This window comes from Carcharodon carcharias, chromosome 8 (genome assembly GCF_017639515.1).
Source record: "Carcharodon carcharias isolate sCarCar2 chromosome 8, sCarCar2.pri, whole genome shotgun sequence".
Classification (NCBI taxonomy): Eukaryota; Metazoa; Chordata; class Chondrichthyes; order Lamniformes; family Lamnidae; genus Carcharodon; species Carcharodon carcharias.
Window position 1 is genome coordinate 109,420,402 of NC_054474.1, and position 26,926 is coordinate 109,447,327.

Below are 26,926 nucleotides of genomic sequence, written 5' to 3' on the forward strand. Positions count from 1 at the left end.
AGAGAGAGGACTGAGGAAGGAGAAAAAGAGAGACAGGAGTGAGGAATGAGAAAGAGAGATACAAAACTGGGGAAAGAGAGAGACACAGCAGTGCAGAAAGAGGGAGGGGGAACTGAGAAGAAGAGAGAGAGGAGTGGGGAAAGAGAGAGAGTCAGGAGTTGGGAAAGTGACCTTGACCTGGTGTTTGCTGGTCCAAACCCTAAAGGCGCCTTTGACCTCAGTGCAGCTCTCAACCTTGTCGGCGTATCTGGCGAGGAAGGTGAGCACATTGGCGAGAGGAACATGAGGGTTGTAGAGTTGCACCGTCGCCACACGGTCTCATTGCGACCGTGTTAGCCAGAGCTGTGTGCACAAGCAAGCATGGAGACAGCCCCAAGCTTGAGCCCTGTAGTGTGTATATAGTTCTTGTAGTTAATGAATACGTACAGTTAACCTGCTTAAGACTATAAAGACTTCATTAAAACCTACTGAACAGTAACCAACACCCTACACCTGGTGGCAGCAAATGTAAAAACCCAAAACCTTGCAAAAAATGCAGGAAATAACAGAAACCTGCAAGACTAAAGAAAAATTCGAAGAAGCATTCTGACCTGAGGAAAGCTCAAGTAGCAGACACGCAGAGGAAAATCACCCGGGGGAAGCTGCAAAGAAAGGCTTGGAAGCTGAAGTCAGAAATTTAAAATTCATCACTGCAGCAGAAGACTCTATGGGATCACTGGGAAGTCCAGCTTCAATTCTCAGAGGGCAGTGTCAGCAGACCGAGCAGGGGTGAGCTCAAACTTCTAACTTCCAGGGCACAGCAGGTCCTGAGAAACTTTTAAATAGTTCACTGGTCAGAAATTGCCATTTAAAATTCTGTTGGAAAAAACACATTCCCAAGTCACCACCTGAACACGTGATATCCAAGCTCACTCTGAAAATGTAAAAAGCAAAATTAATTTCTTAATTGAGATGAATTAAAGAATAAAGAATCAGCTTTAAAGACCAGCAGAGGCCACGATTTGATGCTTCTGTGACCCCAAAGCACAGCGCTGAAATGGAGACGTCTGCAGCTAGTCAATCCAAGCAGCCATTGTTTCAAACTTTCTCAAGGCTGAGTGTGAGCACCATTGCAGCAAGAGATCACCAGAACCAGCAAGGCAGGTGAACCCTCTGTCTTCAAACTACTGCAGTGATGTCCTGGATCTAAGATGACTGACCTCCAACAACCACAACTATCTTCTTTTGTGCTAGGTATAAATCCAACCAGTGGAGAATTTTCCCCGATTCCCATTGACTCCAGTTTTGCTCGGGCCCCTTGATGCCACACTCAGTCAAACGCTGCCTTGAAGTCCTTGGCCCAACCATCTTCAGCTGCTTCATCAATGACCATCCTTCCATCATAAGGTCAGAAGTGGGAATGTTCGCTGATGATTGCACAATGTTCAGCATCTCAGATACTGAAGCAGTCCATGCCTTATTCAGTATGCCTGATAGTGGGCGAAATCATTGCTAAACAAAGAACCAATGAATCGTCAGATAAATTTGAAGAAGTACTGAAATCATTCAATGTTTATTTTAACCTAAGAAGTAATATAATCCTCGAAAGGGCTAAGTTTAATAAGTGTGTGCAGCAGCCAGGAGAACCTGCTGACTCATTCATTAATGATCTGTACGTGATGGCTGAAGGCTGCAAATATTGAGATTTTAAAGCTGAACTTATCAGGGATAGAATAGTTGTAGGAGTAGCAGGTGATACACTCTCAGACATGCTGCAAGTGAAGGAACGTCTAACCCTCGAGAACGCTATCCAGGTTGTTAGTGCAGCACAGATCCATGTTAACCGTGGTACGGATTAAACCCCACGATCCAGTTTGTTAAACAGCACAGACACCGGGTCACTCCAGGCCAAGGGCAGCAATACCATAACTGACCAGTAGAGCAACCATGTCAATGCTGCAGGGCAAAGCGCCCACACAGGCGAGATAAATGTCCTGCAATTTCAGCCCAATGCTTTCAATGTAACAGAATTGGACTTAATAAATGTAGCAAACTGTGCCAAACATTTAAACCTACAGAAGACCCAAAGAGGATTCATGAAGTCGAGACTGCACCCCAAGAGGACACACAACCATGCTTCTTTGGTAAGGTCAAAGATCCAGGATTTTCATTTGCAATATAGACACTTTGGTTAATGGCCACCTCACAAACTTTAAATTGGTCATGGGGGCTGGTATCACTCTGCTGGTCAGTTAGGGTATTGCTGCCCTTGGCCTGGAGTGTCTCGGTGTCTCTTGTTTAACGAACTGGACCATGAGGTTTACTCTGTACCACGGTTTACTTTCGCCTCTTACCATGGGCCTGTTCTGCACACGGAGTTCAGTGTTATGGCCCTGTTGATAGGGAACCATGGCTGGTGACCAATGGCTGATGCCACCCACAACACACTTATACAGAGCAGGAGGCACACAGCTTCTGGTGAAACGCACCCTGCAGGCGACACTGTGGTACAAGAATAAAAGAATCTGAGAGACCCTGTTTGTGGTCCACAACCAGTACTGTTCACTACCCAACCGCAACACCTCAGTCAAACTTAACCTTCTACAAAAAATTGACAAGCTCAACAAACAAGGGCCTGTCTCCAAGTGAGTTCCTGAAGGTCTTTACAGGACTGGCGTGATTGAAAAACTTGTACAAGATCACACTGAGGGAGGATGCTAAACCCATGTGCCTATTCATGCCACAAAAGCTTTCCCACCCACTCATAAAGCATGTGCAGCAGCAGCTAGACAAGGTGATGAACATGGGGGTCATCTCCCCAGTCACATGACCAACCACATGCTCTGCCAGAATGGTCCAATCCCCAAACCGAATGGCTCCATCGGTACATGCATCGCCCTGACACAGCTCAATGAAACCAGCAAAGTACATCCCATGTCCTCAGTGGATGAAAGCCTGACTAAATTCACAAAGAGCACGGTATTTTCAAAGCTGGATGACAACAGTGGCTTTCCCTTGATGAAGAGCCCAGGCTGCTGTCCACATTCATTCCCACCTTCAGGAGATGCTGCTTTAACCGCCCGCTGTTTAGAATCACTTTGCTGCCAGAAGCATTTCAACGTACGATGTTGGCCTATTTGCAGGGCCTACAGGGGGTCATTTGCCACATGGATGATGTATTGGTTCATGATACAATGCTGGAGGACCAGGACAAGACACTCACTGCTGTCTTAGAGTGCCTGCAGGAAGCATGGCTGACACTGAATGAGTCCTCCAGGCTTCCTGGGCCACATCGTCAGCAATAAAGACATCACAGCAGATCCACAGAAAACTAGAGCTCTTAGCAAGTTCCCAACTCTATCCACGATTCCAGACCTCCAGCGATTCTTGGGAATGGTGAACCAGCTGGTAATATTTTGACCAAATTTGGTACAGGTCACAGAACCTTTGAGGCATCTGCTTAAGATAGACCAGACAGAGTGCTGGGACCCTCATCAAGAGTAAGCATTCACTCGCATGAAGGTGATACTGTCCTCCACTGACATTTTTGCCCACTACAACCCGTTCTTGCCCACAACTATAGCAGATGCGGTGTCCATAGGTCTTGGAGAGGTCAAATTCCAGGAAAAACTGGATGGAAGTTACTAACTGATGTAATGCACTTCTAGAGGGCTGTTGGATATGAAAAAGACATACACAGAATGAAGTGATTCCATAACCAATGGATCAGGTCTAAGCTCTGCAGTCCTGCCACATCCAGTTGTGAATGGTGGTAGACAATTAAATAACTCACTGGAGGAGGAGGATCCACGACTATCCCCATCCTCAGTGATGGAGGAGCCCAGCACATCAGTGCAAAAGATAAGGCTGACGCATTTGCTACAATCTTCAGCCAGAAGTGCTGAGTGGATGATCCATCTCGGTCTTCTCTGGAGGTCCCCAGCAATACAGATGCCAGTCTTCAGCCAATTCGATTCACTCCACATGATATCAAGAAATGGCTGAAGGCACTAGATACTGCAAAGACTATGGGCCCTGACAATATTCCAGCAATAGTACTGAAGACTTGTGTTCCAGAACTTGCCCACACCCCTAGCCAAGCTATGCCAGTACAGCTACAACACTGGCATCGACCCAGCTATGTGGAAAATTACCCAGGAATGTCCTGTACACAAAAATTAGGACAAATCCAATCCAGCCAATTACCTCCCCATCAGCCTTCTCTCCATCATCAGTAAAGTAATGGAAGGGGCCATCAGCAATGCTATCAAGCAGCACTTGCTTAGCAATAAAATGCTCACTGATGCCCAGTTTGGGTTTCAGCCAGGTTCACTCAGCTCCAGACCTTATTACAGCCTTAGTTCAAACATGGACAAAAGAGCTGAACTCACGAGGTGAGGTGAGAGTGACTGCCCTTGATATCAAGGCAGCATTTGACCAAGTGTGGCATCGAGGAGCCCTAGCAAAACTGGAGTCAATGGGAATCAGAGGAAACCTCTCCGCTGGTTGGAGTCATACCTAGCACAAAGGAAGATAGTTGTGGTTGTTGGAGGTCAGTCATCCCAGCTCCAGGACATCACTGCAGGAGTTCCTCAGGGTAGTGTCCTTGGCCCAACCATCTTCAGCTGCTTCATCAATGCTTTCTTCCATCATAAGGTTGGAAGTGGGGATGTTCACTGATGATTGCACAATGTTCAGCAGCATTCACAACTGCTCAAATACTGAAGCAGTCCATGTCCAAATGCAGCAAGACCTGGACAATATCCAGGCTTGGGGCAAGCACGTGACAAGTAACATTTGTGCCATACAAGTGCCAAGCAATGACCATCTCCAACAAGAGAGAATCCAACCTTCGCCCCTCGATACTCATTGCCATTACCATCGCTGAATCCCCCACTATTAACATCCTGGGGGTTACCATTGACCAGAAACTGAACTGGACTAGCCATATAACTGCTGTGATCACAAGAGCAGGTCAGAGGCTAGGAATCCTGCAGTGAGAAACTCACCTCCTGACTCCCCAAAGCCTGTCCACCACACTTGGTCAAACGCTGCCTTGATGTCAAGGGCAGTCACTCTCACCTCACCTCGTGAGTTCAGCTCTTTTGTCCATGTTTGAACTAAGGCACAAGTCAGGAGTGTGATGGAATACTTCCCTCTTGCCTGGATGAGTGCAGCTCCTACAACACTCAAGAAGCTCGACGCCATCCAGGACAAAGCAGCCCCACTTGATTGGCACCACATCCACAAAAGCATTCACTCCCTCCACCACCAATGCACAGTAACAGCTGTGTGGCCAATCTACAAGATGCACTGCAGGAACTCACCAAGGCTCCTTCGACAGCCCCTTCCAAACCCATGACCACTACCATCTAGAAGGACAAAGGTTGCAGGTAGATGGGAACATCACCACCTGGAAGTTCCCCTCCAAGTCACTCACCATCCTGACTTGGAAATATATCGCTGTTCCTTCACTGTCGCTGGGTCAAAATCCTGGAACTCCCTTCCTAACAGCAATGTGGGTTTACCTACACCACATGGACTGCAGCGGTTCAAGAAGGCAGCTCACCACCACCTTCTCAAGAGCAACTAGGGATGGGCAATAAAAACTGGCCCAGCCAGCGAAGCCTGCATCCCATAAATGAATTTTAAAAAGCACATAGCTTTTGCAGTTAATACATACAAACGGTTAACATGCTGAAGACTGAGCACTTTTTCAATTCCTTATTATCGAACTGCTCTTTGTCGATTTGGCAGTTGTGGTGATAGGTTGTGTTGCTCCATCCCATTTCCTGTGGGGCAGATGAACGCTGTGCTCATCTCCATGTTGTTTTTTCCTCTTCTTTCTTCACCTTGTGGGTCATCGTGATGTCCTCTGATGGCCATTCCTGTTTTGAGGATGTGTTTTTTTAAGTCAGCTCACCTTTGTGTTTGGCAGTGGGGTGTGCTGTCGGCAATGGAGGCTGCTACTTGGTTCCAGCATCGTTTGTGGCCTTGTCAGGTTGGCTGGGACTGGCAGTATTTGCTCTGTGGTCGCAGTGTTGACCTCAACAAGAGTCGTCAGAGCCAGAGGTTGAGGCTTTTCTGGTTATTGGTTGCTCTCTTGTCTAACTTCCATTGGAGGTGTCATGATAACCAACTGAGTAGTTGGCTGGTCTGACCAGTGAGGGCTTTCCGACATCTGTAATGAGAATGGACAAACCGGCTCTGCAAAGAGAGAAGACAGCTCAGAGCTAAAGTTCCGGTCAGAACACTCTTTCTGTTTGAGTTCTCAGGAACTTGCAGCTCTGTTTAACTTACGACAGTGGTTGTCTTGACATCTTCTGATGTTTTGAGGAGATTCAGGGCTAAACAGGCAGCTGTGCTCCAGAAAGATAGACTGGTTACGAATGATAAATATTAGCTTGAAGATTTGTTTGCACCCATACCTTAATGGTTCCAGATCTTGCTTATGACCAGAAGGTGGAATCCTCTGGGCCCATAGAGCAGTGTGTTCAATATTTGAAGCCAGGGGCCCCCCAGCCACAGTTCTTTGTACAAAAAGACCATAACACTGCCTCCCGTGTTGTTGCAGAGTTGATTTTCCAGGCAACTTTTCTTGGTGGAAACACTGAACTTTATTTACAAGACAGCAGCAGCAGCCATATGGGTGCATCTAACTCCATAACTAAAGAAAAACTCTCCCTACTAGAGCAAAAACAGAAATACCTGGAAAAACTCAGCAGGTCTGGCAGCATCGGCGTAGAAGAACAAAGCTGACATTTCGAGTCCTCATGACCCTTCAACAGAACTAAGTAAAAATAGGAGAGGGGTGAAATGTAAGCTGGTTTAAGGTAGTGGGGGGGAGCGGGGGGAGAGAAGATGGGGGTGGTGTGGTTGTAGGGACAAGTAAGCAGTGATAGGAGCAGATCATCAAAAGATGTCACAGAACAAAGAGGTGTTGAAGGTGGTGATATTATCTAAAAGAATGTGCTAATTAAGAATGGATAGCATGGTACAGATAGCTCTAGTGGGGGTGGGGTGAAATAAGACTAAAAGGGCATAAAAGGTATAGATTTAAAAATAATGGAAATAGGTGGGAAAAGAAAAATCTACATAAATTATTGGAAAAAAACAAAAGGGAGGGGGAAAAAATGGAAAGGGGGTGGGGATGGAGGAGCGAGTTCAAGATCTAAAGTTGTTGAAGTCCAGAAGGCTGTAAAGTGCCTAGTCGGAAGATGAGGTGCTGTTCCTCCAGTTTGCGTCGGGCTTCACTGGAACAATGCAGCAAGCCAAGGACAGACATGTGGGCAAGACAGCAGGATGGAGTGTTAAAATGGCAAGCGACAGGGAGGTTTGGGTCTTCCTTGCGGACAGACCGCAGGTGTTCTGCAAAGCGGTCGCCAATGTAGAGGAGACCGCATTGGGAGCAACGAATGCAGTAGACTAAGTTGGGGGAAATGCAAGTGAAATGCTGCTTCGCTTGAAAGGAGTGTTTGGGCCCTTGGACGGTGAGGAGAGAGGAAGTGAAGGGGCAGGTGTTGCATATTTTGCGTATGCATGGCGAGGTGCCGTAGGTGGAGGTGGATGGGTAGGGGTGATGGAGGAGTGGACCAGGGTGTCCCGGAGGGAACAATCCCTACGGAATGCAGCCGGGGGGGTGAAGGGAAATTGTGTTTGGTGGTGGCATCACGCTGGAGTTGGCGGAAATGGCGGAGGATGATCCTTTGAATGCGGAGGCTGGTGGGGTGATGTGAGGACAAGGGGGCCCCTATCATGTTTCTGGGAGGGAGGAGAAGGCGTGAGGGCGGATGCATGGGAGATGGGCCAGACACGGTTGAGGACCCTGTCAACGACCGTGGGTGGAAAACCTCGGTTAAGGAAGAAGGAGGACATGTCAGAGGAACTGTTTTTGAAGGTAGCATCATTAGAACAGATGCGACGGAGGTGAAGGAACCTAGAGAATGGGACAGAGTCCTTACAGGAAGTGGGGTGTGAGGAGCTGTAGTCGAGGTAGCTGTGGGAGTCGGTAGGCTTGTAATGGATATTGGTGGACAGTCTATCACCAGAAATTGAAACAGAGAGCTCAAGGAAGGGAAAGGAAGTGTCAGAGATGGACCATGTGAAAATGATGGAGGGGTGGAGATTGGAAGCAAAATTAATAAATTTTTCCAGGTCCCGACGAGAGCATGAAGCAGCACCGAAGTAATCATTGATGTACCGGAGAAAGAGTTGTGGGGGGCGGGGGGGGTGGGGGGGGGGGGGGGGGCAGAGTAGGACTGGAACAAGGAATGTTCCACATACCCCATAAAGAGACAGGTATAGCTGGGGCCCATGCGAGTACCCATAGCCACACCTATTATTTGGAGGAAGTGAGAGGAATTAAAGGAGAAATTGTTCAGTGTGAGAACAAGTTCAGCCAGACGGAGGAGAGTAGTGGTGGATGGGGATTGTTTGGGCCTCCATTCGAGGAAGAAGCTAAGGGCCCTCAGACCATCCTGGTGGGGGATGGAGGTGTAGAGGGATGGACGTCCATGGTGAAGTGGAGGCGGTTGGGGCCAGGGAACTGGAAATTGTTGATGTGACGTAAGGTATCTGAGGAATCACGGATGTAGGTGGGAAGGGACTGGACAGGGAAGAGAAGGGAGTCAAGATAATGAGAAATGAGTTCTGTGGGGCAGGAACAGGCTGACATGATCGGTCTGCCGGGACAGTCCTGTTTGTGGATTTTGGGTAGGAGGTAGAAGCAGGCCGTCCGAGGTTGGGCGACTATTAGGTTGGAAGCTGTGGAAGGAAGATCTCCAGAGGAGATGAGGTTAGTGACAGTTTGGAAACCCCACCAGCCTCCGCATTCAATGGATCATCCTCCGTCATTTCCGCCAACTCCAGCATGATGCCACCACCAAACACATCTTCTCTTCACCCCCCAGCGGCATTCCATAGGGATTGTTCCCTCCGGGACACTCTGATCCACTCCTCCATCACCCCCTACTCATCAACCCCCACCTACAGCACCTCCCCATGCCCACGCAAAATATGCAACACCTGCCCCTTCACTTCTTCTCTCCTCACCATCCAAGGGCCCAAACACTCCTTTCAAGTGAAGCAGCATTTCACTTGCATTTCCCCCAACTTAGTCTACTGCATTCGTTGCTCCCAATGCAGTCTCCTCTGCATTGGAGAGACCAAACGCAGACTGGGTGACAGCTTTGCAGAACACCTGCGGTCTGTCCGCAAGAAAGACCCAAACCTCCCTGTCGCTTGTCATTTTAACACTCCACCCTGCTCTCTTGCCCACATGTCTGTTGTTGGCCTGTTGCATTGTTCCAGTGAAGCTCAATGCAAACTGGAGGAACAGCACCTCATCTTCCGACTAGGCACTTTACAGCCTTCCAGACTGAACATTGAATTCAATAACTTTAGATCTTGAACTCCCTCCTCCATCCCCACACCCTTTCTGTTTCTTCCCCCTCCCTTTTGTTTTTTTCCAATAATTTATATAGATTTTTCTTTTCCCACCTATTTCCATTATTTTAAATCTATACCTTTTATGCCCTTTTAGTGTTATTTCACCCCACCCACATTATCTGTACCATGCTATCCATTCTTAATTAGCACATTCTTTTAGATAATATCACCACCTTCAACACCTCTTTGTTCTTTTGTCTGTGACATCTTTTGATTATCTGCTCCTATCACTTGCTTGTCCCTACAACCAGCCCCACCCACTTCTCTTTCCCCAACCCCCCACCTTAAACCAGCTTATATTTCACCCCTCTCCTATTTTTATTTAGTTCTGTTGAAGGGTCATGAGGACTCAAACGTCAACTTTGTTCTTCGCCGATGCTGCCAGATCTGCTGAGTTTTTCCGGGTATTTCTGTTTTTGTTTTGCTTTCCAGCATCCGCAGTTTTTTTGTTTTTATCTGTGTTTAATTCCCACTTCTCTTCAAGAAATGCCTACCTTGAAGAAGTATTGCACTTCTCTCTGACAGGATTTCCGTATCTCTCTTTTGCCTTGTTCACCTTCATTGCTTTCCATTTCTCTCCTGGTGTTTGACAAGGTGTTTACTAAAACCCGCTTTCACAGCTATATCTCCTTCCTCAGTGACTGTCTCCGTCTCCCACTTACCCCACGTGGAATTCAACTGAAATTCCATCCCTCGTTTTTCGAACCCACCCAGGATTACAGGTATCTCCGGGACATAAAACGTTTCTCGGACTGCTGTTCCCATCGCATTCCGAGATCCACACTCAGTGCCATGCGCCGCCATATGAACACACTCGACCTCTCCCTCCAGCAGCACTGCCATAACCTTTTTCAAAGCTGCGCGTGCCCCCAGTTTCATTTTATTCTTCATCTCATCCGATGCCTCAACAAGAAACTTTTTCTCTTTCTCTCAAGTGCTAAGGAACACAAGCTCCAACAACTCATCGACACCAACACCCATCTAGGACCCTCCACCCCTGCCTGTCCCTCCGTCTCCACCCCATCTTCCAATCGTGTATTCACTTTACCCCCTGACCTTCCCCTCTCCGATGCTGAATGTTCAGTGCTCAGCAAAGGACTTAGTTTCATACCCTTACGCCCCCATCTCAATGAATTTCGGGCTCGGCACAGTGCTGAACTCTTCTTCCGCCGTCTTCGTCTCCGTGCTCACTTCTTTGGGCAGGAGTCCTCTTCCCGTTCAACGGACCCTTTAACCCACCTCCAATATTCTCCCTCCACCTGGACCCCTCCCTCTGGATTCTTACCTTCTCTTGATCTTTTCATTGAGAACTGTCGGCGTGACATTAGTCGTCTCAATTTCTCTTCTCCTCTCACCCATTCTAATCTGTCTCTCTCTGAACTTACTGCACTCCATTCTCTCAGGTCCAACCTGAACATTGTTATCAAACCCGCTGACAAGGGTGGTGCTGTTGTTGTCTGGCGCACTGACCTCTACCTCACGGAGGCTGAGCATCAACTCGCAGACACTTCCTCCTACCTCTCCACGGACCATGACCCCACCACTGAACATCAAGCCATTGTTTCCAGGACAGTCACTGACCTCATCTCCTCTGGAGATCTTCCTCCCATAGTTTCCAACCTGATAGTCATCCAACCTCGGACGGCCCGCTTCTACCTCCTACCCAAAATCCACAAACAGGACTGTCCCGGCAGACCGATCATGTCAGCATGTTCCTGCCCCATGGAACTCATTTCTCGTTATCTTGACTCCCTTCTCCCCTTGTCCAGTCCCTCCCCACCTACATCCGTGATTCCTCTGACACCTTATGTCACATCAACAATTTCCAATTCCCTGGCCCCAATCGCTTCCTCTTCACCATGGACGTCCAATCCCTCTACACCTCCATCCCCCACCAGGATGGTCTGATGGCTCTCAGCTTCTTCCTCGAACAGAGGCCTGAACAATCCCCATCCAGCACAACTCTCCTCCGTCTGGCTGAACTTGTTCTCACGCTGAACAATTTCTCCTTCAACTCCTCTCACTTCCTCCAAATATGGGTACCCGCGTGGGCCACAGCTATGCCTGTCTCTTTATGGGGTATGTGGAACATTCCTTGTTCAAGTCCTACTCCGGCCCCCTTCCACAACTCTTTCTCTGGTACATCGATGATTACTTCGGTGCTGCTTCATGCTCTCGTCGGGACCTGGAAAAATTTATTAATTTTGCTTCCAATCTCCACCCCTCCATCATTTTCACATGGTCCATCTCTGACACTTCCTTTCCCTTCCTTGACCTCTCTGTCTCAATTTATGGTGATAGACTGTCCACCAATATCCATTACAAGCCTACCAACTCCCACAGCTACCTCAACTACAGCTCCTCACACCCCGCTTCCTGTAAGGACTCCATCCCATTCTCTCAGTTCCTTCGCCTCTGTCGCATCTGTTATGATGCTACCTTCAAAAACAGTTCCTCTGACATGTCGTCCTTCTTCCTTAACCGAGGTTTTCCACCCACGGTCGTTGACAGAGCCCTCAACCGTGTCCGGCCCTTCTCCCACGCATCTGCCCTCACTCCTTCTCCTCCGTTCCAGACACATGATAGGTCCCCCTTGTCCTCACTTATCATCCCACCAGCCTCCGCATTCAAAGGATCATCCTCCGCCATTTCCGCTAACTCCATGATGCCACCACCAAACACATCTTCCCTTCACCCCCCGGCTGCATTCCGTAGGGATCATTCCCTCCGGGACACCCTGGTCCACTCCTCCATCACCCCCTACTCCTCAATACCTACCTATGGCACCTCGCCATGCATACGCAAAATATGCAACACCTGCCCCTTCACTTCCTCTCTCCTCACCGTCCAAGGGCCCAAACACTCCTTTCAAGTGAAGCAGCATTTCACTTGCATTTCCCCCAACTTAGGCTACTGCATTTGTTGCTCCCAATTTGGTTTCCTCTATATTGGAGAGACCAAACGCAGACTGCACGACCGCTTTGCAGAACACTTTCGGTCTGTCCGCAAGAATGACCCAAACCTCCCTGTCACTTGCCATTTTAACACTCCACCCTGCTCTCTTGCCCACATGTCTGTCCTTGGCTTGCTGCATTGTTCCAGTGAAGCTCAAAGCAAACTGTATGAACAACACCTCATCTTCCGTCTAGGCACTTTACAGCCTTCTGGACTGAACGTTGAGTTCAACAACTTTAGATCTTGAACTCCCTCCTCCATCCCCACCCCCTTCCGTTTCTTCCCCCTCCCTTTTGTTTTTTTCCAATAATTTATATAGATTTTTCTTTTCCCACCTATTTCCATTATTTTTAAATCTATACCTTTTATGCCCTTTTAGTCTTATTTTACCCCACCCCCACTAGAGCTATCTGTACCATGCTATCCATTCTTAATTAGCACATTCTTTTAGATAATATCACCACCTTCAACACCTCTTTGTTCTTTTGTCTGTGACATCTTTTGATTATCTACTCCTATCACTGCTTCCTTGTCCCTACAACCACACCTCCCCACTTCTCTCCCCCCACCCCACCCCCACCTTAAACCAGCTTATATTTCAGCCCTCTCCTATTTTTACTTAGTTCTGTTGAAGGGTCATGAGGACTCGAAACATCAACTTTGTTCTTCTCCGCCAATGCTGCCAGACCTGCTGAGTTTTTCCAGGTATTTCTGTTTTTGGTTTGGATTTCCAGTATCCGCAGTTTTTTTGTTTTTATCTCCCTACTAGAGGTTCCCCGCACTGCTAACTCATTGGTTTACGCAGATCATGTGATCTTACAACACAGGATTATTCTTAAAGCTACAGTCCTATGTTTCTCAAAACTAAAATTACTCCTTTCCTCTCCCTTTAACTTTTCTGTGCATTTTGTATTTACAAGGATATTTATCTCATGACATTACAGTATTTACACAGGCCATGAAATACAAGTTCAGTCTTTGAGGTGGTTTCCTGATCCGTGTGGAATGTTGCAGTTCTACAACTTCAGATTCTTTTGTCAGAAAGACATTCTCTGGAAGCGCATTAACATCAGGTACCTCATTAGGCACAGAAAGTTCAATATCTTCCACTCCAACAGAGATATTGGCCATGTCTGCCCCTGGTTTAGCAACTTCAACAGGAACTGATTACTGCTTCACTGATGGTTACAGGTGGAACATCATTCTGTTGGGGTATCTCTGTTAGTCTTAAATGATCCGCATGATTACAGGTGATCCGGCCCTCCACTTCCATGTGGTACGACAATGGTCCAGTAACAGAACTTACTTTACCAGGTAACCACTTTGGTCCTCCACCGAAGTTCTTTACATATACTACTTCATCAACAGTAAATTGTCGCTCACGACAATTGAGTCACTTTTTGCTTCTCTTGACTTTTCTCCACTTTTCCCTCCAAATCAGGAAGTATCAGGCTCAGTCTTGCTCGAAGACAGTGCCTCATCAGTAATTCTGCAGGTGTTGCTCCTGTTGTAGTGTGTGGGGATGGTGGGGGGGGGAGTTGTTGTCTGTGGTGAAATAGGAAACGAGCAAGTTTAGTTTCCAATGATTTGCCTGTTTACTTTTTCATTTCCACCGTAAAAGTTTGTACTGTTCTTATCTACCTGGCACAGACTGGTGAGGAGCCTTGGAAATTCATCACTAACATGAACTCTTGGGTAAGTGGGATGTGGTCATTAATCTTTTGCAAAGGAAGGCGGCTTAGGGCATCGGTATTTGCTGTCTGAATCCTGGTCTATGTACAAAGGTGTATTCATGTGCTGCCAAAATTAGGGCCCATCTTTGTATTTGTGCAGAAGCTATGGGAGACCCAAGAGTACTTTGTGGTCTGATACTATCATGAAATGTCACCCATGCACATATCAGTGAAATTTTTTTACACCAAAAATAATCGACAGACCTTCCTTTCCTATCGACGAATATCTTTTTTCAGCTGTGGTTAGTATCCTGGATACATAGCCTATCAGCCTCTCTGTATCGTCATCCATGCTGTGAGATAGGACCACTCCCACTCCATAGGGGGATGCGTCGCAGATTAGCACCAATTCCTTTGTAGGGTGGTAATGCACTAACACATTTGTAGAGTGCAAGAGGTGTCTGACTTTTATGAAGGTTTCTTCTTGGGGTGACTTTCAAACCCAATGCTGGTTTTTCTTTAGCAGTGAATGTAGAGGGGCTAGAACGGCTGATAAATTTGGTGGAAATCGGCCCTAATAATTTACCATCCCTAAAATGATTGAAGTTCTGAGATGTTCTTAGGTGCAGGTGCCGCTCTGATTGCTTTAACCTTCTCTTCAACAGGATGTAACCCCTGGCCATCTACCCGGTAGCCCAAATAAATGAATTAATTTGCCTGAAAAGCATATTTTTCCTTCCTTAGGTGCACTCCTGCTTCTGAAACTTGTTTTAGGGCTTCCTCTAGGTTAGCCAAGTGCCCTCTTCTGTGAATCCAGTTATCAGTACATCGTCCAGGTAGACTACAACCTGAGGTATTTCCTGTAGTAAATTCTCCAATGTCCTTTGAGAAATGGCACAGGCTGAGGAAACACTGAAGGGCAGGCGTGTATATTGATATAACCCTTTGTGGGTGTTTATGGTCACAGATTCCAGGGAGGCATCATCAAGACACAATTGCTGATATGTGTGCTCTTGTCAAGCATTGTATGCATTGTCCCACCTGCCAGTTTGGCAGAGAGGTCTTCAATCTTGGGAATAGGGTACCTGTCCAGTTTGGCTGTTCTGTTAACCATTAGTTTATAATCCCCACAGATCAGGATTGGTTGCTCTGGTTTAAGGAGAGGGACTGTGGGTGCTGCCCACTCTGAGGACTGAACCCCTTTTCTGGCACCCAGCCTCTCTAGCCGGTTCAGCTCAGCGACAACCTTCTCTCACAGGGCGTATGGCACTGGTCTTGCTTTCAAGAAGTGAGGGGTTGCTTCTGGATCCACGTAAGTCTTTCCTGTAGGCCTTGGATTTTCCCAGTTCATCCCTGAAGATGGTGTAATTTTTTTAGCAGCTCTGGTAGGCCACCTGCTCACAACTGGAAGATATCCGACCAGTTTAATTTAATCTCTTTCAACCAATCACACCCTAGAAGGCATGGCCCTTCACCTTCTACCACCATTACCGGTAGCTGTGCCGATTGGTGACTTTAATGAACAGTTACTCTGGTGATATCTATAACCTGGATTTCTTCACCTGTGTTCATTTTCAACTTGGCAGAGGCTTGTTCTGATTTTAATTGTTGAGCACCTTTATTTAAATATCTGAAAATGTGTTCTACTACAGTGATAGAAGTACCAGTGTCTCCTTCCATTTTTAAGGGTTTACTATTCACTTTCACTGTGACAGCAATTGGCTCTGTCTCCCCAGCTTTCATGTTGAATAAGGAATAAATGTCAGAGTTGGTTGTTTCCGGCTCTTCTACACTAGAGGCTTCATTGGAGTTTGATTGTTGTTTGGAAGTCAGTTTAAACCTCGCTTTGCAATGTTTCATTATGTGTCCACTTTTGTGACAAAAATAACACTCTACCTTTTTAAGTTGCCAATCGCTAGAAGAATGATTGTTTCCACATCGATGAAAATTATTTTTTAATTTAGTTGCTAAGCTGTTTTCTCTCATTTTTCGGTTAGCGGGGGCTGATTCCCGCTTCGTGGTAGAGTCCCGGCTTTTTGCGCCACTTTCGGCCGACTATTCCTGCCTGACTAGGAGGATGGTGCCATTTTGTGCCCCTTGATTTGCTTGTGAATCCCTTACAGTGCTTTCCATCACCAGCGCTATTTCTAATGCTTTTTTAAAATCAAGATTCACTTCAGCCAGCAATCTTCACTGAATAGCATCTTCCTCACGCCACATAGTGAACAATCTCTGAGCATGTCATTCAGGATTTCACCAAAATTACAATATCCCGTTAGTTTTTTTAATTTTGCTACATAGGTAGCAATGGTCTCCCTGGGGCTCTATTCCGTGAATTGAACCTGAACCTCTGAATTGTGACAGGGCTTGGGTTGAAAATGTCCCTTAATAAGGCCTCCTAATTCATTGAATATCTTCAAATCTGGGGCACAGGGGACTGTCTAGCTTCAAATTAAACTGTAGGTTTTGCTCCCACAAATACCCAGGAGAATCACTCCCCTCTTTTCCTCCCCCATGATTTTGATAGCTTGAAATTAGAACACAAGATGCTCTATATATTGAGACCAATCGTCTGTGGCTGGCTCAAAGGGATTCATTCTGCCAAACTGTGGCATCTCAGATGAGTATATCTTCCTTTCCTTTTAATTATCTTAGATACTCACAATCACTGGGCAAGGGCAGCACCAGATCTGAATTATCTTCATCACCAGTTTGTTATACAGTTGATTTCCCTCTTTTTGGTGGAAAAATTTGACTTTATTTACAAGACAGCAGTAGCAATATTTGGGCATCTAACTCTATAACTAAAGAAGAAATCTCCCTACTTGAAGTTCCCCGTGCTGCTAACTCATTGGTTTACACAGATCATGTGATCTTACAACATGGGATTATTCTTAAAGCTACAGTCCTACATTTATCAAAACTGTAATTACCATACGTGACCAATTTAAAGTTTGTGAGGTGGCCATTAACCAAAGTGTCTACATTGCAAATGAAAATCCTGGATCTTTGACCTTACCAAAGCAGCATGGTTGTGTGTCCTCTTGGGGTGCAGTCTCGACTTCATGAATCCTCTTTGGGTCTTCTGTGGGTTTAAATGTTTGGTACAGTTTGCCGCAATTATTAAGTCCAATTCTGTTACATTGAAAGCATTGGGCTGAAATTGCAGGACATTGATCTCGCCCTTGGGGGCGCTTTGCCCTGCAGCATTGACATGGTCGGTCTACTGGTCATTTATGGTATTGCTGCCCTTGGCCTGGAGTTACCCGGTGTCTGTGCTGTTTAACAAACTGGATCATGGGGTTTAATCTGTACCATGGTTTACTTTCGCCTCTTAACATGGATCTGTGCTGCACACAGAGTTCAGACTGCCTAACAACCTGGATAGTTTTCTCGAGGGTTAGACATTCCTTCACTTGCAGCATGTCTGAGAGTGTATCACCTGCTACTCCTACAACTATTCTATCCCTGACAAGTTCAGATTTAAAATCTCAATATTTGCAGCCTTCAGCCATCACGTACAGATCATTAATGAATGAGTCAGCAGGTTCTCCTGGCTGCTGCACACACTTATTAAATTTAGCCCTTTCGAGGATTATGTTACTTCTTAGGTTAAAATAAACATTGAATGATTTCAGTACTTCTTCAAATTTATCTGACGATTCATTGGTTCTTTGTTTAGCAATGATTTCGCCCACTATCAGGCATACTGAATAAGGCATGGACTGCTTCAGTATCTGAGATGCTGAACATTGTGCAATCAGCAGCGAACATTCCCACTTCTGACCTTATGATGGAAGGATGGTCATTGATGAAGCAGCTGAAGATGGTTGGGCCAAGGACTTCAAGGCAGCGTTTGACTGAGTGTGGCAACAAGGGGCCCGAGCAAAACTGGAGTCAATGGGAATCGGGGAAAATTCTCCACTGGTTGGATTTATACCTAGCACAAAAGAAGATAGTTGTGGTTGTTGGAGGTCAGTCATCTTAGATCCAGGACATCACTGCAGTAGTTTGAAGACAGAGGGTTCACCTGCCTTGCTGGTTCTGGTGATCTCTTGCTGCAATGGTGCTCACACTCAGCCTTGAGAAAGTTTGAAACAATGGCTGCTTGGATTGACTAGCTGCAGACGTCTCCATTTCAGCGCTGTGCTTTGGGGTCACAGAAGCATCAAATCGTGGCCTCTGCTGGTCTTTAAAGCTGATTCTTTATTCTTTAATTCATCTCAATTAAGAAATTAATTTTACTTTTTACATTTTCAGAGTGAGCTTGGATATCACGTGTTCAGGTGGTGACTCGGGAATGTGTTTTTTCCAACAGAATTTTAAATGGCAATTTCTGACCAGTGAACTATTTAAAAGTTTCTCAGGACCTGCTGTGCCCTGGAAGTTAGAAGTTTGAGTTCACCCCTGCTCGGTCTGCTGACACTGCCCTCTGAGAATTGAAGCTGGACTTCCCAGTGATCCCATAGAGTCTTCTGCTGCAGTGATGAATTTTAAATTTCTGCCTTCAGCTTCCAAGCCTTTCTTTGCAGCTTCCCCCGGGTGATTTTTCTCTGCGTGTCTGCTACTTGAGCTTTCCTCAGGTCAGAATGCTTCTTCGAATTTTTCTTTAGTCTTGCAGGTTTCTGTTATTTCCTGCATTTTTTGCAAGGTTTTGGGTTTTTACATTTGCTGCCACCAGGTGTAGGGTGTTGGTTACTGTTCAGTAGGTTTTAATGAAGTCTTTATAGTCTTAAGCAGGTTAACCGTACGTATTCATTAACTACAAGAACTATATATACACTATAGGGCTCAAGCTTGGGGCTGTCTCCATGCTTGCTTGTGCACACAGCTCTGGCCAACACTAGTATGACTCCCTGGGTGTGGGTCTCCTGTGTAGGCAGTCCTGTACTCAGTCCCACGTTAACCCTATATGTGCCGGACCCTTATACTACAGTTTTTAACACCATGCAGTGATGCCTCTCTCCCCATTTGTCCAGGTTCTAGGCAGGCATGTGCGTGACTTTGTGAATGGTTTGGACAATCTACACGAGTACCTGCGCTTCAGCTACCCCAAGGTCCAGCCCCCAACCTTCTTCTGTCAGGAGGAGTCAGCTACAGGAGTCACCCTTCACTACAGGTACCAATACTGAATACCCATGTAAACGTGGGAGACGATGGTGAACCATGTATATATGAATAAGGGAGGTGAAGGGTCAGGGATTACCAGTGTAGGAGGATGAGGGAGTTGAAGGGTCAGAGGTTACCGGTGTGGGAGGATGAGGGAGGTGAAGAGTCAGGGGTTACTGGTGTAGGAAGATGAGGGAGGTGAAGGGTCAGGGGTTACCGGTGTAGGAGGATGAGGGACTTGAAGGTGAGTGAACTCAGAGTGTCAGCAGTGTCTTCTCTGAGTCAACCAGTCCTGGGTTCAAGTCCCACACCAGGGCTTAAGCACAAAATTCAAGGCTGGCGCTCCTGAGTAGTACTGAGGGAATGCCGCACTGTCAAAGGATGAGCTGTTAAATTGTGTTCCAGGTCTGCCTGCTCAGGCAAACAGAAAAGATCCAATGACGCTATTTTGAAGAAGAGCAGGGGAGCTCTCCCTGATGTCCTGGCCAATATTTATGCCTCAATCAACATTACAAAAACAAGATTATCTGGTCATTATCACATTGTTGTTTGTAGGATCTTGCTGTGCACAATTTGGCAGCCACATTTCCTTCATTACAACAGTGACTACATTTCATTGGCTGTAGAGTGCTTTCGGATACCTGATAGTCATGAAAAGTGCTATATAAATGCAAATCTTTCTTTTCTACCCCTGGTCATGACAGGAGCAAGCGGAAAGGTTATCTTCACTATGCCATGGGTCAGCTACGACAGATGGGAAAGCAATTCTATGACACCGATATTCATGTGGAAGTGCTGTCTGAACAATTGGTGGGTGATTACTCACACGTCACCATGAGGTAAGGGAGCAGAGGGGAACTGAATGGATGGCAGATGTCAACCTCAAAACACACATTCTGCCAGAAACTGAGCCCAAACGTTAGAGTAGAAGAGGGAAAGCTAGCCGAATCTTCAGTGATGGAGAAACTCTGTACAGGAGTAAGCTGTGTCTCTGGGAGCCAGTGTGTCTCAGTGGATGGTGGACAGAAGCTGATGGGGAATTAGTTTCTCGTTCACACACATCAGTTGTTCATTTGTATTGAAGTCAGTCGCTGCTGTAGAAGATTAGTTTATCACTCAAAAATCTTCTACCAGCATCTAAATAGTCAGCGTGTAGGAAGTGGTGGGGTAGGTTTGATTAGGGACAGAGGGTGATATATGCTTTGAAGTGCAGGGCATGGCTGGAATACTGAATGAGTACAGCGTATTGGTGTTGACTAAGAGGAGAATTCTGACAAAATGGTGGCAGAAGCAATGGATACGGTAAAGATTGAAATGGAGGAGATATTATTGATATGGCTGGGGAAGCAGTTCTAGTTTGATGTCAAGGTTAACAATCCATTCAACAGCTTCAGCTGCCACAGTGTGAAGGTTATGATGCCAGCAGGAGTGGATCTGTCAAGGCAAGAGTTCAGTACATGGACGATGACCTGACTTGATGGTCAGAGTCACAATTGGAGCTGTTCCTCATGTTCCAATTGTGAAGCGAGTGGTCACATCATCCCTGGGCTGCCCTTGAGGGGTTGAGGGTTGCCCAGATTTTCCAGGAACCTGGGACTTCACCGCTCGGATCAGTTATCAGGTTGCAGTTGGTAACCAGTCAACCAGGAGGTGTGCCATCAAGAGGTGGTGTTCCAGTGGGAGTTCGGGATTTCTGATGGGTGTGTGAGGGTTTTGTGAGATCTTGTGTCAATGGGAGTGCTTCGTTAGCAGTCAGTCAACCAGTGGTGTTCGTTGAGGAGGATGTTTTCCCTGCAGACGTCAGGGAGGTTTAATATGTGCTTGCTCAGGAAGCTACTCGAGCCGTGTTGGTCTCAATGTCTGCAAAATGGTCCTTGTGACTTCCCGGAGGTAGATTATCTATCCCATTTGTGTGGCAGCTCCTGAGCCAGCTTTAGTAGCAGTACTCTGCTGTTGGGTAGTCCAGACTGAGTGATGCAATGTGTAGACTTTTGGCTCTGCTGTCCCAGGTAGTACCTGCCAGTTTCTGTATAAGAATTACTGTCATCTTTGTCTTGGATCCAGTATCCTGTGGCGACACACCACATGTAGATCCCACCTCTAGACTACTTGCTAAAGTCTGCACATTGTTAGAATCGGAGTTGGTGGCTGTGAGTTTGAGAGTCAGTGACAATGTTTCTTCATCATCACTGTCTCTGCTGTCCCACCATTACCTGGCCTTGTGAGAGGTCCTGCTACCTGAAAGGAGAGAGGGACAAGGAGAGCAGTGGGGGCAGAGGTGAGGGGGTGATGTAAGAGATACAGGCTGTCACTATCGGCAGCTTGTGTGTTAGATGAGGTTGTGGGATCAGGGGAAGTGGGATATGAGAAGTTGGATTAATTAGGAACACACCCTCATTCTCAATGGTCTCAGGCCCACCACTGGCCACAACCTCAGTCATGGTCACTCCAATGATGGTCGTCACCCTGTTCTCCATGAGGATGAGGAGACACAGCCATGTTTGCCCCCTGCTGGTTCGATGTTGTTGCCACTTTCACAGAATCACAGACTCACAATGCAGAAGAGGCCCTTTGGTCCATCGAGTCTGCACCGACACGTGAGAAACACAAAACCTACCTACCTAATCCCATTTACCAGCGCTTGGCCCATAGTCTTGAATGTTATGATGTGCCAACTGCTCATCCAGGTAGTTTTTAAAGGATGTGAGGCAACCCACCTCCACCACCCTCCCAGGCAGCACATTCCAGACCATCACCACCCTCTGGGTAAAAAGGTTGTTCCTCACATCCCCCCTAAACCTCCTGCCGCTCACCTTGAACTTATGTCCCTTCGTGACTGACCCTTCAACTAAGGGGAACAGCTGCTCCCCATCCACCCTGTCCATGCCCCTCATAATCTTGTACACCTCGATCAGGTCGCCCCTCAGTCTTCCCTGCTCCAACGAAAACAACCCAAGTCTATCCAACCTCTCTTCATAACTTAAATGTTTCATCCCCGGCAACATCCTGGTGAATCTCCTCCGCACTCCCCCCAGTGCAATCACATCCTTCCTATAATGTGGTGACCAGAACTGCACACACTGCTCCAGCTGTGGCCTCACCAAGGTTCTGTACAACTCCAACATGAGCTCCCTACTTTTGTAATCTATGCCTCGATTGATAAAGGCAAGTGTCCCATATGCCTTTTTCACCACCCCACTAACATGCCCCTCCACCTTCAGAGATCTATGGACACACAGGCCAAGGTCCCTTTGTTCCTCAGAACTTCCTAGTGTCATGCCGTTCATTGAATTCTTCCCTGTCAAATTACTCCTTCCAAAGTGTATCACCTCACACTTTTCAGGGTTAAATTCCACCTGCCACTTATCTGCCCATTTGACCATCCCGTCTCTATCTTCCTGTAGCCCAAGACATTTAACCTCACTGTTAACCACCCGGCCAATCTTTGTGTCATCCACAAACTTACCAATCCTATCCCTCACATAGTCATCTATGTCATTGATATACATGACAAATAATAGGGGACCCAGCACAGATCCCTGTGGTACGCCACTGAACACTGGCTTCCAGTCACTAAAGCATCCTTCTGTCATCACCCTCTGTCTCCTACAACTAAGCCAATCTTGAATCCACCTTATCAAATTACTCTATATCCCATGTGCATCTGCCTTCTTTATAAGTATCCCATGTGGGACCTTGTCAAAGGCTTTGCTGAAATCCATATAAACTACATCAACTGAACTACCCTCATCTACACACCTGGTCACTTCCTCAAAAAATTCAATCAAATTTGTTAGGTATGACCTCCCTCTGACAAAGCCATGCTGACTATCCCTGATCAAACCTTGCCTCTCCAAGTGGAGATAGATTCTCTCACCTTGTCCTGTAAGAGAGTGGGAAAAGTGTCAGTGGGTGGAGTGCAATGTTGTTAATGGCACAGCAGTTTGTAAAGGCTGACTTATTTAAAATCCCAGAGAGAAACTTTAAATAACTGTCATAACCTATATTTTCAATTAATATTTTTTGAGTTGCAGTTCTAAATTCAGGACTAAGACCACCAGTTCGAGAGGTTTTAACATCAAACTAAATGAAACATTTATTAATTTACAACAGGTTAACCACATACACATGCTAAAATTACAACTATCATAACTTTTTAACAAATTGCCAAATTAATCTCTACCAAAGCAACAATAACCAATAGACTTAAGCAGACACCAGGCAAAGCATTGTTCACCTTATGAATTCAAAATGCGATTCCTTTGAATTTATTCCTTGCAGACAGTTATAGGCTTAGATATAGATCTTATGTACCTCTGATCTCCACACACAAAGCTATTTTCTGTTATACCCAGCCTTCCCCTTTGAATGTAAGTTTTCTTTGTATCAACAGGCCCTTTGAACTCCTTTCATAGTACCAATTTTATTGGTAATATATACATTGCTTGGTGTCTCCTAGCTAGTTGCAAGATTTCACTCCCACTCGTGAATGCTTTATTTAACAAAATTCAAATTCACCCTCTACCTCTGTTTACATCTGTTCCTGACAAATGTGTTTGGTTGTTGTCACCGTCATGGTTGAATAGCTGCCATTGTGTGAGCTCTGGATGAGAGACTTGGGGCAGTGTAGAGTGTCTAAGTGTGAGGTGAAGTACTGAATGTGAAGTATATTTGTGCTTGATGGAGGTTGTTAGTAGGTGAGTGATGGGGGGGTCAGGAATGTTGAGTGTGTGTGAGGCTAATGTTTCAAGAGATAGGAGATGGCATTTGAAGATACCTGCACTGACCTTGACCGTTCTTGTCAGGTCATTGATCTTCCTTTGGTACTGGATCCAGACCCTGAGGGCTTGATGACTCTTACTGACAGTTCCAGCTAAGTGCTCCCATTGCCTTCACACAGTTTGCCTGCAAGATCTCCTGGCTCTATTAGAGATATCATATCCCTTCTTGTCCTCTCCACCAGGGCATCCAGTGCAGCATCAGAAAAACTGGAAGCCTGCTGTGCCATGTTGTACCATCCTTGTGCCTTGCACAGATTAGAATCAGTATTTGCAGCAGCCAAAATGCTGAGACAGTGCCATCTTCCATTCACTTTTGTACTCCTCAAACCATTTTATACACTGCTCCTAGGTGTGCAGACACTCCATGAACATTAGACAGAGCTGAATACACACTCCAATCATTCAACAGCGCACAGTCATAGAGTCACAGAGCCATAGAGGTCTATAGCAGAGAAAAAGGCCTTTGGCCCATCGAGTCTGTGCCGGTCAAACAAGTACCTAACTTGCCTAATCCCATTTTCCAGCACTAGGCCCATAGCCTTGTATGCTATGGCATCGCTAGTGCACATCCAAATACCTCTTAGGTGTTATGAGGGTTTCTGCCTCTACCACCCTTTCAGGCTGTGAGTTCCAGATTCCCACCACCCTCTGGGTGAAAGAATTCTTCCTCACATCCCCGCTAAACCTCCTACCCCTGACCTTAAATCTATTCCCCCTGGTTATTGATCCCTCCACCAAGGGGAAAAGTTCTGTCCTGTCTACCCTATCTATGCCCCTCATAATTTTATACACCTCAATCATGTCCCCCCTCAATCTCCTCTGCTCCAGGGAAAATAACCCCAGTCTATCCAATCTCTCGTCATAACTAAAACTCTTCAGACCAGGCAACATCCTGGTAAATCTCCTCTGCACTCTCTCTAGTGCATTGACTACAATGTGGATTCCAGAACTGCACGCAATACTCTAGCTGTGGCCTAACCAGCATTTTATACAGTTCCAGCATAACCTCCCTGCTCTTATATTCTATGCCTCGGCTAATAAAGGCAACTATCTCATTTGCCTTCTTAACCACCTTATCTACCTGTCCCGCTACCTTAAGGGACCGGTGGACATGCACACCAAGGTCCCTCTGATCTTTGGTACTTCCCAGGGTCCTACTATTCATCGTGTAATCCCGTGCCTTGTTTGTCTTGCCCAAGTGCATCACCTCACACTTTTCCAGATTAAATTCCATTTGCCACTGATTAGCCCATCTGTCCAGCCCATCTATATCCTCCTGTAATCTAAGGCTATCCTCCTCACTACTTATCACCCCACCAATTTTCATGTCACCCACAAATTTACTGATCAACCCTCCTACATTCAAGTCTAAATCATTTATCTATACCACAAACAGCAAGGGACGCAACACTGATACCTGTGGAACCCCACTGGACACAGGCATCTGTCACCCCTTGACCATCACCCTCTGCTTCCTGCCGCTCAGCCAATTCTGGATCCAATTTGCCAAATTGCCTTGGATCCCATGGGCCCTTACCTTCGTTATCAGCCTCCCATGTGGGACCTTATCAAAAGCCTTGCTGAAGCCCAAGCAGACTACATCAAATGTATTGCCCTCATCTACACACCTGGTCACCTCTTCGAAAAATTCAATCAAATTGGTCAGATATGAACTCCCCAGAACAGAACCATGCTGACTGTCCTTGAATACTCCCTGCCTCTCCAAGTGTAGATTATTTCTGTCCCTCAGAATTGCTTCCAATACTTTCTCCACCACTGAGGTTAGACTGACTGGCCTAAAGTTCCCTGGTTTATCCCTTCCTCCCTTCTTGAATAACGGTACCACATTGGCTGTCTTCCAGTCCTATGGCACCTCTCCTGTGGCCAGAGAGGTATTGAAAATTACTGCCAGTGCCCCTGCTATCTCCTCCCTTGCCTCACTCAACAGCCTGGGATACATTTCATCCAGGCCTGGAGATTTACCTACTTTTAAGCCTGCCAGACCACTTTAGAACCTCCTCCCTTTCTATGCTAATTTCTTTAATTATATCACAGTTCTTCTGCCTGATTTCCATATCCACGTTGTCCCTCTCACTTGTGAACACTGACACAAAGTATTCATTTAGAACCCTACCTACATCTTCTGGCTCCACACACAAATTACCACTGTTGTCCTTAATGGGCCCAACTCTTTTCCTAGTTATCCTCTTACTCTTAATGTATGTGTAAAATAACTTTGGATTTTCCTTTATTTTACCTGCCAGTGCTTTTTCATGCCCCCTTTTTGCTCCAATAGTTTCCTTTTTAAGTTCCCCACGACACATTCTATACTCCTCAAGGGCTTCTGCTGTTTTGAGCCCTCAGTATCTGCCATAAGCATCCCTTTTTCTCTTTATGCAATGCTGTATATCCCTCGACATCCAGGGTTCCCTGGATTTGTTGGTTCCATCCTTTTTTCTTTATTGGAATATGTTGGCCCTGTTTTCTCTCTATTGCCTTCTTGAATGAGTCCCGCTGCTCTGACACAGGTTTACCTAAAAGCTGCTCCCAGTCCAGTCTGGCCAAATCATATCTGATCTTATTAAAATCGGCCTTCCCCCAATTTAGAACTCTGATTTCTGGCCCATCCTTGTCCTTTTCCATAACAACCTTGAATTTAATGGAGTTATGATCACTATCTGCAAAATGTTCCCTCACTGATACCTCTACCACTTGCCCAGCTTCATTCCCTAAAATTAAGCCCAGGACCATCCCCTCTCTTGTCGGACATACTACATTCTGGCTTAAAAAGCTCTCCTGGATGCATTTTAAGAATTCCGCTCCCTCTAAACCTATCACACTATGACTAACCCAGTTAACGTTGGGGAAGTTGAAATCCCCCACTATTACTACCCTATTATTTTTACACTTCTCTGAAACTTGCCTACATATCTGCTCTTCTATTTCTCTCTGACTGTTTGGGGGCCTATAGTACACTCCTAG

The 26,926-nt window shown here is 46.2% G+C and overlaps 1 protein-coding gene across 1 annotated transcript in view; it reads left to right on the plus strand.

The window, feature by feature from the left end:
- Positions 1-26,926, plus strand: part of LOC121281479 (soluble guanylate cyclase 88E-like) — a 1,149,736-nt gene that overhangs the window by 83,603 nt on the left and 1,039,207 nt on the right. The window contains exons 3-4 of the mRNA XM_041194423.1: positions 19,034-19,173; positions 19,868-20,002. Of these exons, the coding sequence (XP_041050357.1) occupies positions 19,034-19,173; positions 19,868-20,002 (275 nt within the window). The remainder of the gene's footprint in view (positions 1-19,033; positions 19,174-19,867; positions 20,003-26,926) is intronic.